Genomic DNA, 13,274 nt, shown 5'->3' on the forward strand with positions numbered 1-13,274 from the left:
CTAAAATGTAGCTCTAATAACTCATTCACTCTAACCCTCCACTAAAAAGGAGGCTAATTTGTTTCCTAAAAAAAATAACAAACTATTCTCCGTAATTATACAATAAATATAAATATATATATATATATATATGAAATAAAAAAGTGATATAAAAATTAATTTAAAAATTCTATCTTTAAATATGATTTTTGTCAACATTAAAACAACTCTATTACTGAATGATATCTGACTTAAATGATAACAAAGGACTCCATGTATACTTAACCCAAGATAGTGAGAGGGATTCGATTTCATCACCTGCAGATTTGATATTAGAATCAATTTATTGATAATTAACTTATACACTCTTTTAACAAATTAGCGAAAAACATTAAGATACGGAAATTTATAAAAAAATATTATTAATTAATAGACATTTCTGAATAGAGATAAACAATAACTTTTTATTAAAAAATAACAAAATTTGATTAATAATTTATATCAGTTTCACATTTTGTTTTTTGAGCAAACCTTTAGCCCCCAATAGCATTTTCTAGTCGTCCTTATTACAGAGAGAAGAAATGTCAACATTAGGAGCTAGAGAAAAATGTGGTTGATCAACTGGTCGATCGACCAGTAGACTACAAACAGAAAACCTCATTTCCGCTTTCATGTCTGTACTCGAATCGCCCACTTGAAAACTGCCGAGGACGTGATGATCGAATGCCTTTTCTGAGAGATCATCGCTAGCCCACTGAAGGCTGTTGTGAGAATTATTTACTTCCATACTATTGATATCGTTATTAGGTCCTGTAGACTGATTTGCAAAAGAGATTGAGGATGGCTCTGTTGCCCCTAATACAGATTGGCTGACGAGGGCCTTTGAAACTGCATATGAAGGATGCAAAGTAGAAAAATATGGATATGTTGCAAATTCCGGTTTTGAAGGATTAGATGGTAGTGGCATAGGTTGATTGCATGAAATAGGAGCTGGAAAACCTCGCTGCTGCTGAATCCCCGTCTGTTTGTTAGGTATTGCACTAATCTGATCGTGCCGCATATTGGATGTTGAGAAAGGTGCAGTGGTAGGCATTATATTCATATAAATGCTGAGATCATTCATATTATTGTTCATATTTGAAGAATGACTGATGAGTCTAGTCATTTCTGATAGATGATCAGAATTATCTGGATAGCAGGAGCTGCTGCCACATTGAAACTGGTGTAGACAGTTTCCTGTCAAATTGGCCATAGGTTCCATCGGTGTGGAGAAGCAGGACATATCCTGAACCGTTGCCGAAGTACCCGAGTCGCTTTCAGAGGATCTTGTTTCCCGATCATTCGCTCTAGTTTCGCTGCAAGGGGATTTCAAGAGTGAGGGCAACGATGGGGAACGAGGTAATTCAAAAGATTCGTTTCTACTTATCAGCCCTATGGAACTCTTCCTCCCTTGTGCACTCTTCTCAAAAATCCTGCACACCACCCAATCATCCTGCAACATATCCAACAACATACACCTCAGGTATGTTAGGGTTTGGGTTCCGTTATCTCCTTTATTGCACTCAGAGATGTTTTATAGCCCTGGTAGGACAGATCCGTAATTCATAAAATTACAAAAACTACTCAATAAAAAACTTAGAGGTAGATGAATTTATACGCTATTACTGAATGTATAGTATGAATTGTATTAACCGACCAGGTTGCAATGTTTTGGCAGGTTGTCATACGAGAATTTGCCCTCGAGACGATACTCGTGCATTACCCAGTTGGTTTTCTCTCCTTTGGGAGCTCTGCCTTTGTAAAATACCAGCGTTTTCTTCTTTCCAACCAGTGCAGATGATAGTGAATTGAAAACCCCTCTATCGTTTCCAGTGCTTTTCCAGTATCCAGCCTCTGTGGCTCTGTCGGTCCGGACTCCTCTCGGATATTTTCGGTCACGAAGGCAAAAGACGTACCATTCCTTTTCCCCCATTTTAGCTTTCGCTGCACACATGTCATCTCCAATTGTTATATCACAATACCTACAATATGGATACCAGATCCTATGATGCAATAATTAATAATGTAATATCCTGTAATAGCGATATATACCTGGGAGATCCCAAGGCTCACACTTGTTTAGGTCAGCCTCTCCAATTGCAAGGCCAGAGATGGTGCTGTCCATTATCTTTTTGGTGAGATAGTAAGAGACGAGTTCCTCATCCGTGGGATGAAATCTAAACCCCGGAGGCAGCTCTCTGTGCACCTCGGCCTCGTACGCGCTAATGATTGGATTTAATGTCGACTCCATTCCGAATCAAATATGCTCCCCTGAACCATCCACAACTGAAATAGTTTTTTTTCTTTTCCAAATCTCACCTGGAGCAGCTTTCAGGAATACATAGTCTTGCTCCGAATCTGATCACAAAACATATAAGACGAAACCTCCTTACCTCACCACAGAAACAGTTGTGTTATAGCTAATTTGATCCACTGAAAGCGAGTACCGAACTCTGTTAATGACGGCCTCTGCGATTCTGCCCTCCGAGAGCCTTGAGTGTAATAAACCTATGTAATGATAACAATCAGAATAAATCTCGAGGTGAGACATTTCTTCACAAATTGAACGCCAACCTGACGCTAAAAATATATCAAAGTCTGTCATATTCTGAAATATTTCTAGAATTTGTGGATCTGATATGAAAAACAGATTAATGTATATTATATTTCAAAAATATGCAATCCTAATCCGATATAAGAAAACACATTAGTATTTATTGGAAATATCTATTGTGAATATCTGCAATGTAAATAAACATGATTATATTATAGTCAGGTACCCCTATGTTTGTTATCGCTTCATCCATTGAATGCATGAATGAACAAAAGTGCGGCCATCAAAGCAAACATAAATGGGAATTACAGTTCCTGCTCGTTTTACTGCACTTGATATATAAGCCTGTATGCCTACATCACCAGGTGTTTGAGGTCATTTAGCCATCAGAAAATTAAAATTTTCACGGACTATAATCTGAAATCTCGACCCATCCAAACAATTGCCCTTCTACCTTTTATAATGGTTCGTGTTTTTTCCTCTCATCTCATTTACGAATCTATGTTTGTATTAGAGCTCTAGGTAATGAAACACCTATGCTTTTTTATGTATGAAAGCTCCACCATGGAATATGCAGCAATTAGCAAAACATTGGCCACCTTGTTCAGTGTCACCAAACAGATTGAATTTACCTCGTGCTCTAATATATTATTTAATTAACGTTCCATCCAAACACGTTGACTTTGTCCAAGCTTTTGGTAATTTTGTTTAACCACTCTTCCTCCTTGCATTGCATGAGAAAATCTCTTTCACCTTCCCAATGACCCTTTACTCGAGTAATTTGCACGAGATTAGACTTCCTTGGAACCTTCCGAGTGTTTTAGTGCGTTATAATTTACTTTGGGAATCAATAAATTAATATTAGTCAAGAGGAATCGGACACAAAATGACAAATAACACCGACAATCTCCGATATATTTGACAAAATCACGTGCGAAGGATGTTTACAGAGATTTTGATTCAGTACGTTACTTTTCTTCTCTACGTGTCAATATTTTTCTTTTCTACGTGTCATTGTAGCGTGTTGTGGTTTGAGATCTTTTAAATCACGAGACATATCATCGAATTGTTCACATCACAACTTTTTAATCAAGCCTACCCTGTACAAATCTTCTTTATTCAATCGGAATTTTTAAAGTTGTCCAATACGTTTATGCTTACCGGACACAATTAAAACTGTTTGAAGCGATTTTTGTTCTAATATTTCTGGTTATGTTTTCATTTTCCATTAGAAATCATTAATTAAAAAAAGGTTTTTTAGTGCTAATTTTTGGATAGGAAAAATCATAGGCTTTCAAAAAGGCTCACTAAAAATAATTAGATTTTATTATTATGAGAGATAAAATATATAAATTTTCAGAATTTTTTTTTTTCTTAAAAATTTTGAGTTTTTATTTATATTTGAAATGGCTTTAAATATCAAATGTTAATATAGTTATATAAGTTAAATGGTTAATTAATTTAGATAGACAATCTTATTAAAGTTAAATTATATCTTCTTACAATTAAGTGTGTGTGTATATATATATAATATGAATGGTTAATTCTCACTTTAATCTTATTTTCTCTAATTCTATTTATTTTATGAGAATGGATATTCCATTTTAGGCTTACTTGTTCTACATCCAGTGTGCTCCTATGTGTAAGTATGTGATGTCCTCAAAAAATAATAAAAATAATTTTTGTTAATGTCGGCCAAAACATTCACTTGAATCTTAATTAGCTAATGTGTTTAATAGCTCTTTTACCATATAAGTGAATTTGAATGGATCATAAATTTACTTTTAACAAATTTGTTTACCACATTAAAGTTCCAAATGACATAAAATTTTAAACATCTTTACTCTTTACTCAAGCCAAACCATTTCTTAAATCAAAAGAAAAAAAAACTTAATTCAAGCACAAAGAATCTCAAAATATTTTAATACTTCTTTTAATTAAATATTTGTAAAATGAATTTTAAAAAGAAAACCCATATATATTAATTTTATGTAGTTTTATTATAAATTTTTCTATCATGCTATGTAAAAAAGATTCATTTTGTTATATTACAGTATAAATTAATATATCATGGTATATAATTAACTGTATATATATATATGGAGGGAAGAACAAAGACATGGAGGGATACAGGTGGAGAGATACACAGAGTGACAAGGGAGAGATGGAGATAGAACAAAAGAGAGGGGAGAGGAGTAATGAAGAGAGACAGAAAGAGAAGAGTGAAACAGGGAGAGAAGGGTAAGAGACACACATGGATACACAAAGATGGAGGGGGGAGAGAGGAGAAGAGAAGAAGGCAGATAGTGGAAAGGTTGGAGGACAAAGAGACAGAGAGAGAGATATGGGGGGAGAGAGAAGGAGGTAGGAGAGAAATGAAGATAGGGGAAGAACCAAAGAGAGGACTTGAGACAGAGGGACAAAGAGTGGAGTTGGTGGGGGAGAGAGAGCGCGAAGAAGAAATACATAGAGAGAGAAAAGTGGAGAGAGAGAGAGATGGAGTGACAAGGGAGAGATGGAGAGAGAGTGGGTATGTCTTGGGACGAGTTAGAAATACAAAGAAGGAGAGATGGAAAGAAGGGGGGAGAACAGCAGAGAGGCAGGGAGATGGTGACTATGTTGGAGAGAGAGAGAGGGGGGGGGAGACATAGTGAGGTGGGAGAGAGAGGGAGAGAGAGGAAGGACAAGAGAGAGGACGTGAGAGAGAGAGAAGGAGAAAGGGAGGGAGGGCGAGAGGGGGGTAAGAAGAAAGACATAGAGAGAGACAGGTGGAGAGAGTGGGAGAGGTACTGATAAGGGAGGTGGAGAGAGGGAGAGATGAGAGCAAGAGGGAAGAGAGATAGAAGGGGGAGAGAGGGAGAGAAGGGGAAGAGAGAGGGAGAGGGAGGGACAGATTGATAGATATGGAGAAAGAGTGTGTATCTCTTGGGGGTGGTATAGAGAGACAAAGGAGAGGTAGAGGGAGATAGAGAGAGGGAGAGAGGGAGGGGAAGATAGATGTGTCTAAAGAGAGAGAGCGTGTGTGTTTGGGGCGGTGAGATAGAGAAAAAGAAGGAGATATGGGGGGAGATGTAGATATATATGGAGTGGGGAGAGAGGAAAGATATTTTTTTCGTGCTAGATGCATTAATTTTAGTATAGATGATGATTTCTAATCCTATTTGATTGCTTGAAATAGATGCATTGATTTCAGTGTAGATGATGATTTCTAATCATATTTGTTTTCTTGCACTAGATGCATTAATTTTCAGTGTAGATGTTGATTTCTAATACTATTTGATTGGTTGCTTTAGATGCATTGATTTTAGTATAGATCGTTTCCTCTAATCCTATTTGATTTCTTGCACTAAATGCATTGATTTGAACATAGATGTTGATTTGTAATTATATTTGATTGCTTGCATTAGATTTATGGTTTTTTGTGTAGATGCTGATTTCTAGGGTTATTTGATTGCTTGCATTAGATGGATTAGATGTTGTTAATCTTAAGGCTATAAATTATTAAAAATATTTTTCAAGATTAGATGGAGGGAGGAGAGAGGGAAGAGGATTTCTTGCACTAGATGCATTTATTTAAGTGTAGATGGTGATTTCTAATATTATTTGATTGTTTGCATTAGATGCATTAATTTCAGTGTAGATGTTGATTTCTAATTAAATTTGATTGATTGCCCTAGATGTATTGATTTCAATTTAGATTTTGATTTCTAATCCTATTTCATCACTTGCACTAGATGCATTGATTTCAGTGTAGATGGGTATTTCTAATCCTACTTGATTTCCTACACTAGATGCATTGATTTAAGTGTAGATGTTGATCTCTAATCTCATTTCTTTTCTTGAATTAGATGAATTGATTTCAGAGTACATGTTGTTTTGTAATCCTATTTTATTTCTTTCATTAGATGTTAATCTTGAGGCTATAGATTATTAGAAAAAATATTTTTCAAGATATATTTAGTAATACCTAGAGGGACACTATTAAGAATTAATTATTTATTAAAAGTTGTGATACCTAAAATTAAATGAAATATATTTGTATTTTAAATCCTCATTTGAAAAGATTCTCTCTCTTCTTCATCACCAACTAGTTATTAATAGAAAATTACATAAACATATAAAAATATAACACAACAATTGTAACATTCACAAACAATATCATCCAAATCCAAACATGTAATCCAAAAACAGATGTACAAACCATTCAAGTAAAGCAACATAAATTAAATTAAAGAAGAGAATGATATGGTCATGCCAAGCAAAGATAACATAATTTGAATTTTGAAGTTAATCTCAAACATATACATAATAATGATGATCTAAATATGTCACATTGTTTCCCTCAACGACAACCAGCTTAGACTCATTTAACACCGGATCTATCATACGCCTAGAGGGATCAAATCCCTCAAGGTGCAAACCTTTCCTCAAGTTCTACACTCCGAAAAGAAGGTTTTCACCTTGAGGAATTTGATCTCTCTCAGCACATGATAGGTCTAACGTTAGATAGATCTAAGCTGGTTTAACCTCATTTTCTTTAATCCTACTTCATTATTACAATTTCTGTGAAACTCATGTGTATTTTTATTGAAATAAATAATAACATAATAAATTATTAATTACCTAAATTAGGATTAAAGCTTAGCCTTATTTTATAGGTGTGAAGAATAGGAAGAATAGGAAGAATATTCTCTCTTTATTAAATCTAACTCATCCATGTAATTTTTAAATTCATAAAACAAGGAAGCCTTATTGTCAAATAGACAAGTCTATTTGGTAATTACAATTTCATAAACTAGGCCAATGAAATACGCTAAAGAGTTGATGAAGGTTGATACATTTAGACAATGATGCAAGAAAAAAGGAGAACTATGACAATATGATTGACAATAATTCCAATCTTAGGGTTGGAAGGCACTTATGTGGCTAGTAAATATTTTAGTAATGCAAACAATAACAATTTTTTCCTGAAGGGGAAAATTAGTGGTTATTACAATGTGATGTTATCCCCACCACTTTATTTCAAATCCAGCTCCAGGAGCTAGCTCCCAAACCCTCTTACAACCTTAGCTCTTGCTAAATCATAAACTTCTAGTATATCTAGCTTACTAGTTATTGGATAAACTATTGATGTTATAGTGGAAACTACTAGGGTTATTGGATATACTCTTGGTGTTATAGCGCAAACCACTAGGTTTGATCTTGGGTCTATCCTAGAATACTGGAAGGAGTTATCCATACACCATGGTAAAAAAAGGAAAAAAGTCATAAATCTTCATTTATAGAATGCAAATAGCCTAATAGATTTAGTGACAACTTCCAGCGAAACCATGGAGATTCACCCCGACTTTAGGGTAGAGATTGTTAATTTGCAAAAAGGCTTTGTTACAATACCATAGGCCAATATGATAGCTTGTCAATACTAGATGCAGAAAAACCATAACTCTTTTCATAAGGCACTTGTTTATATCACAAATTTTTTAATTAATTAATTAAATTAATAAGGGTAAAAAGACATAACTACTTTGAAAATAAATCTTAATGTTTGATTTGTGTATAGTACTAAGAATATTTTAGAATACTCTATAAAAATTAAATCCTTACTATCTACCTAATAATTATTGATAATTAAACTTAAATTCCAAAAACCTTATTTCAAAATAAATAAATCTCCTAACATAGAAATTTTTATATTAAATCTTAAATATACTTTAAAAATTTAATAATAATAAAATCACATTATCTTATTTATAAAATATAAATAATTAAATAAATATAACTTTTATAAAATAATAATCATTAAAAATATACCTAATATTTATAATAAAAAAGTTTGAAATGTAACAAGTAAACACATCTATAAATGTAAAAATAATATTCTCAAATAGTTAAAAATAAATAAATTAATTAAAAATATACCTAATATTTATAATAAAAAAGTTTGAAATGTAACAAGTAAACACATCTATAAATGTAAAAATAATATTCTCAAATAGTTTAAAATAAATAAATAAATATTATCACCTCAACCTACGCCCTCCATTTGTACTGTGGAGTATAAAATCATTCGAACGTGAAACATTTACACGTTCCCATCTAAATTTGCGTGATAGAATTGATGTCATGGTTAAGTAAGACTTTGCATCATTTTTCGACTGCTTTTGAATTTTCTTCTTTATTATAGAACGGAAACGATGATCATAGTTTAGTCGAACTTTATTTCTATATTTCACCGGTTATCTTCGATGGGAAGTTAGGAATTTATAGTTCCGTAGTATGGGATACTACAACTAAAACATAAATATTTTTATATCAAAAGTAGATATATGAAAGGGAACATGTTATTACGGGACGAAAGTAATTATATCTCAAGATTATTCATTGGAAAGTGAAACAATTTAAAAAAGTGAAATTAAAGCAAAAGGAATTTGGTATAATACAAGTTCATTAAGAATTTAGTAAGAAATTTGTGATAACATGATTCTATTATCAGTTAGATATCACCCAATAAATCAAATTGGGAGAGATAAGGAAATATATATAGAAAAGAATATATCTCCTCGTTTAGTTAACAAAAATGATTTTAGTCGTGTTTTAAAAATTCCTAAACATAAGAATATGTCAAAATAAAGTAGTAAATATTTAAAAATATATTCTAACCCTGTTTTAAAATATTCCTAATATAAGAATATGTTAAAATAAGGTTAATGAAATTTTAAGGATTTATAATTATATAATACGTTAATAAAGTTCGTTAAATTTTAATAATTTTCAACATATTAATATAAAATATTTAATAATATTCTTGTAAAAATAATTGCATTTCATAGGATTTTAGATTTTAAAAATATTTGGATGACATATAATATTACGCAATTTGATCCAATAAAATTTGCTTGAATTAATTTTTGAGAAATAAGGAAATTCTCCAAAACTTCATTTTTTGAGAAATAATGAAATTTTCTATATCATGTTTTGGAAAAAGGAAAATTAACTATTTAATGGAAAAATTGAACTATAAATTTTATTTACTTATTTATTTATTTTAAATTTGTATTTTTTTATAATGGATTATGACATTTTTAAGGTAAAGAAAATCAAAATTACAAATATATATTTTTTTGTAATTTTTGAGAAGGTAGATCATATTTTGGGTGTTATAGATAGAAAAAAATATTCTATTATCTCTTCTTATATTTTATTTCCCTATTTGTGATAGTACACACAAAAATCAATCCTATGGTTTTGTTCAATTGGTTGAACTACCAATTTATAATATGCTATAGTTCATATATTCAAATATAGATATGTCTCATAGGGTTACTTGTTACTTTTGTGGTTAGAGATGATCCATCATACATCCAACTATTTTGGGAAAAATGATGAGAAAGAAAGAAGACACTTACCTTGGCCATCTAGGCTGAAATTTCACCAAGGTTTGTTTCAACAAGAAATGAATCTAGTTAAGCCACTTTGGTAGCAAATGTGAGGTGCACATCAAATATATATACACTGCTTTCTATTGGGTTGCCAAGTTATTAAAGATATCGAACCCACTTAAGTAGTTTATGATGGGACCAAATCCTTCCAATTAATTAAATTAAATCGGGTCTGGATTTAGTGGGTAAGAGGAGAACTTGTTATCATTGTCACACTGTTTGAAATATTTCCTATGTCGTACTTTGACTTAATGGATTGATTGGAAATCTTAGAATACTAGTAATCTGACTCTCACTTAAGCACTTGAGGCAATGACAAGAAGTTTCCAAATATTTTTTACAAAAAGAAGAGCCCATTTGGTTGAACCAACCACTTAAGGTATGTTCTCAATAGGATGTTCGTAAGTCACAAGTTTAATCCTTCATGCCTCCATTGAATCATCCAATCTACCCAATGTTATTTATGGTTCAATGCCCCCTTCCTATGTAGAGAATTTATTAATCAAGTAACATCATGCATGTGGATATCATGTAGAGTCTTACGAAATTGTTTGAAGATTTACAATGTTACAACAATGCAGAATGACATGAATGCACTCAATTGAGATAAGGAAATCACTTAGTAATCCATATTTAATGTGAAAATACATCATGGACCATCTAGGGGTTTATCATAATCCATGTACAGCATATTGAATAAAGTATCCAAAAACATGGTGCAAATGTAAATGATTATATTCATAAATGTAAAGGATGACCAACATAAATTTATCATTGGTCAGAATAAGAATGAGTTTGTACAATTCATAATTACATGGATCTCTCGGAGGATTCAGTTTCAAAGAAGTAGGATCAAGTTCAAAAATTATTTATGGAAGAAGTTGAAAAATACATTTGATAAAAGCATTTAATATTAGGTTAAGAAAAATGACAAAGAGTTAATCTATCTTGATCCTCTTTGTTTCCAAAGAAATGAAAATTGTCTTAGCTATGTGAATGAACTTAACTGCAATTAGGTGAACGGATAAAATGTTTTCAAAACAAAAATAGGTAGTAGAGTTTAGGCTTCTGTGATCCATATCAAGTTGAGAAAGATTCTTCGATGAAAATCACATGGAATATCATTTGTCGACGCGTTTTGAACCAACCAGTGTGGTTCATCGTCCTGACGATGAACCACACTGGTTGGTTCGAAACGCGTCGACAAATGATATTCCATGTGATTTTCGCCGAAGAATCTTTCTTAACTTAAAAATAGGTAGCTTAAAGAACTAATCCTAATGTGCATGAGTATATTTTATGATATGTTCTATAGGAAATTTTACATCAATTAGACTGATATAAAAAAATGGTAAGTATTATTACTTCAATTATTTCATTTGTTTATTGATTAGATGATACAAAAAAATGTTTAATAAAGGACACTTGAATGCAAGTAACAAGACCATTTGCTAAAGGGAAAAATCAGCAAAATCATAAAGAATGAAATAGGCAATGAAATTAGGAGAAACAATATAATTGAATTAAACAAAATGTTAAGAGAAGAATATTTATTGTCATAGTATGAAATTAGGATTTAAAGAGAGGGATTACTTGCCAAAAACCAAGGGCATGGAGGAGAAAGTGAAGAAGCTATAAGGAAACATGTTTAAAAGATTAATTACCCTATAGGATTGAGCTTCAAAACATAAGGTTAATATTTATATTTTCTATTATCATTCCTAAAAATTTGATGCTCATATTTGTGACAGTAAAGTGATAATTAACTCTAGTTACACACATCATATCATTAAAGATGTTTCTTACTCTTCATCATTGAGTGAAGATACAAATAAAGAAATGTTTATAGCATATAATTTTTCACTTATTTTTTTGGTTGCAACTATATTGAATTTTATAATAATGTGACCATTCATGTGTACAATGTACTTATTTTATGTGCAAATTTGTTTTATATTCCCCAAATAAGAAACCTTGACATGAAGGTAGAATTTTGACTAGATCAATTTGTTCTAAAAGATACACCAAAACATTTTTTTGTTGTCATTGGGGCATTTCATAAGTATAGCTATATATTTTATAAATTTTGGATGAAATATAAAAGGAAAATCATACTCATAAGTCATACCGGAAGCTAGAGTAGAATTTATCATGAATGAAATAGACCTCTAATTTTTTGGAGATTAAGTTTGATGGTGAAATACAACATGGCTAGTGAAATATGTAAGGCAATTACCACTAATAGATTATGTGAAACATGCATCCATGGAAAGTATCATCAAGGTACCATTAAACAAAGGAAAAGATAGAGAAAAGATTAAGATGGATTTGCATATAACTATTTATGTTCCCAGCAAAAATAATTACTAGTTAGTGAAATACATGTATTGGCATTCATTTATCACTTTCATAACTACACATAGTATATTTTTTTGAAAAAAAAATAATACATTTAAGATTTAGGCCATTAGTGAAAAAGTAATGTTATAAACCTATGAAACATTTCATATAAAACAACTAGGATGGAATATCTATAAAAATACTTTAGCACTATTTATCACATCATTGTATACCTGGGAAAAGATATATATACATATATTACACATCATAAAAAGATATATATACATATATTACACATCATAAAAATATGGTGTTGCTAAAAGAAAATGTCAGACTTTTGTAGAAATAGCATGTTCTTCTCATTAAGCTATAAGTTTATCGATTATGCTTTTCATGGAAGTCGCGTATTCATTATTTGTTACGTTTATAACCATAAAAAGTTGTATATGATGTGATTATGATTGAAAAATCAACTAGAATAAATGCCTTCAATCAGACATAATTAAAACATTTGGATGCATAGCATCACTGCACATTTTTTATAATAGAATAAAGAAATTATATACAAAGATTCATGCTCATAAAAAGTTGTATATGATGATGTGATTCTAATTGAAAAATCAACTAGAATAAATGCCTTCAATCGGAAATAATTAAAACGTTTGGATGCATAGCATCACTGCACATTTTTTATAATAGAATAAAGAAATTATATACAAAGATTCATGCTTATGTCATGGTGCGCTAATTTAAAAACCATATTCGATAAGTTTTGATGATCTTCTTACACCAAATCCCCGATTGGAAACTAAGATAATCGAACAAGTTAAAATTGATGAAAAAGATATAAATGACTTAATCAAAATAGAAATTATAAAACAATTTCGTGGAGTTCATATGGTTGTTAAACTATTAGGGGTACT

At 31.4% G+C, this 13,274-nt stretch overlaps 1 protein-coding gene across 1 annotated transcript; it reads right to left on the bottom strand.

Moving 5' to 3' along the window:
- Positions 1 to 516: 516 nt before the first annotated feature.
- LOC149178274 (uncharacterized) lies at positions 517 to 3,105 on the bottom strand. The gene is made up of 5 exons (XM_089423590.1): positions 2,799 to 3,105; positions 2,412 to 2,526; positions 2,071 to 2,289; positions 1,676 to 1,962; positions 517 to 1,471 (listed from the first exon to the last, which is right to left on the bottom strand). Exons 3-5 carry the CDS (start codon positions 2,267 to 2,269, stop codon positions 533 to 535), a joined length of 1,425 nt encoding a protein of 474 aa, XP_089279716.1. The 5' UTR covers positions 2,270 to 2,289; positions 2,412 to 2,526; positions 2,799 to 3,105; the 3' UTR covers positions 517 to 532.
- Between the last annotated feature and the right edge of the window lie 10,169 nt (positions 3,106 to 13,274).

The sequence above is a fragment of the Pinus tabuliformis genome, chromosome 4_1, assembly GCF_031772625.1.
Source record: "Pinus tabuliformis cultivar Carrire ecotype Pingquan chromosome 4_1, CPIR1, whole genome shotgun sequence".
NCBI lineage: Eukaryota > Viridiplantae > Streptophyta > Pinopsida > Pinales > Pinaceae > Pinus > Pinus tabuliformis.

Excerpts from the sequence above, each read along its gene's own strand:
- LOC149178274 (XM_089423590.1), bottom strand. The coding sequence starts at position 2,269 with ATGGAGTCGACATTAAATCCAATCATTAGCGCGTACGAGGCCGAGGTG. Across the intron at positions 1,963-2,070 it reads TGAGCCTTGGGATCTCCCAG|CGAAAGCTAAAATGGGGGAA; the intron begins GTATATATCGCT and ends ACATGTGTGCAG. Across the intron at positions 1,472-1,675 it reads TGCCAAAACATTGCAACCTG|GATGATTGGGTGGTGTGCAG; the intron begins GTCGGTTAATAC and ends GATATGTTGCAG.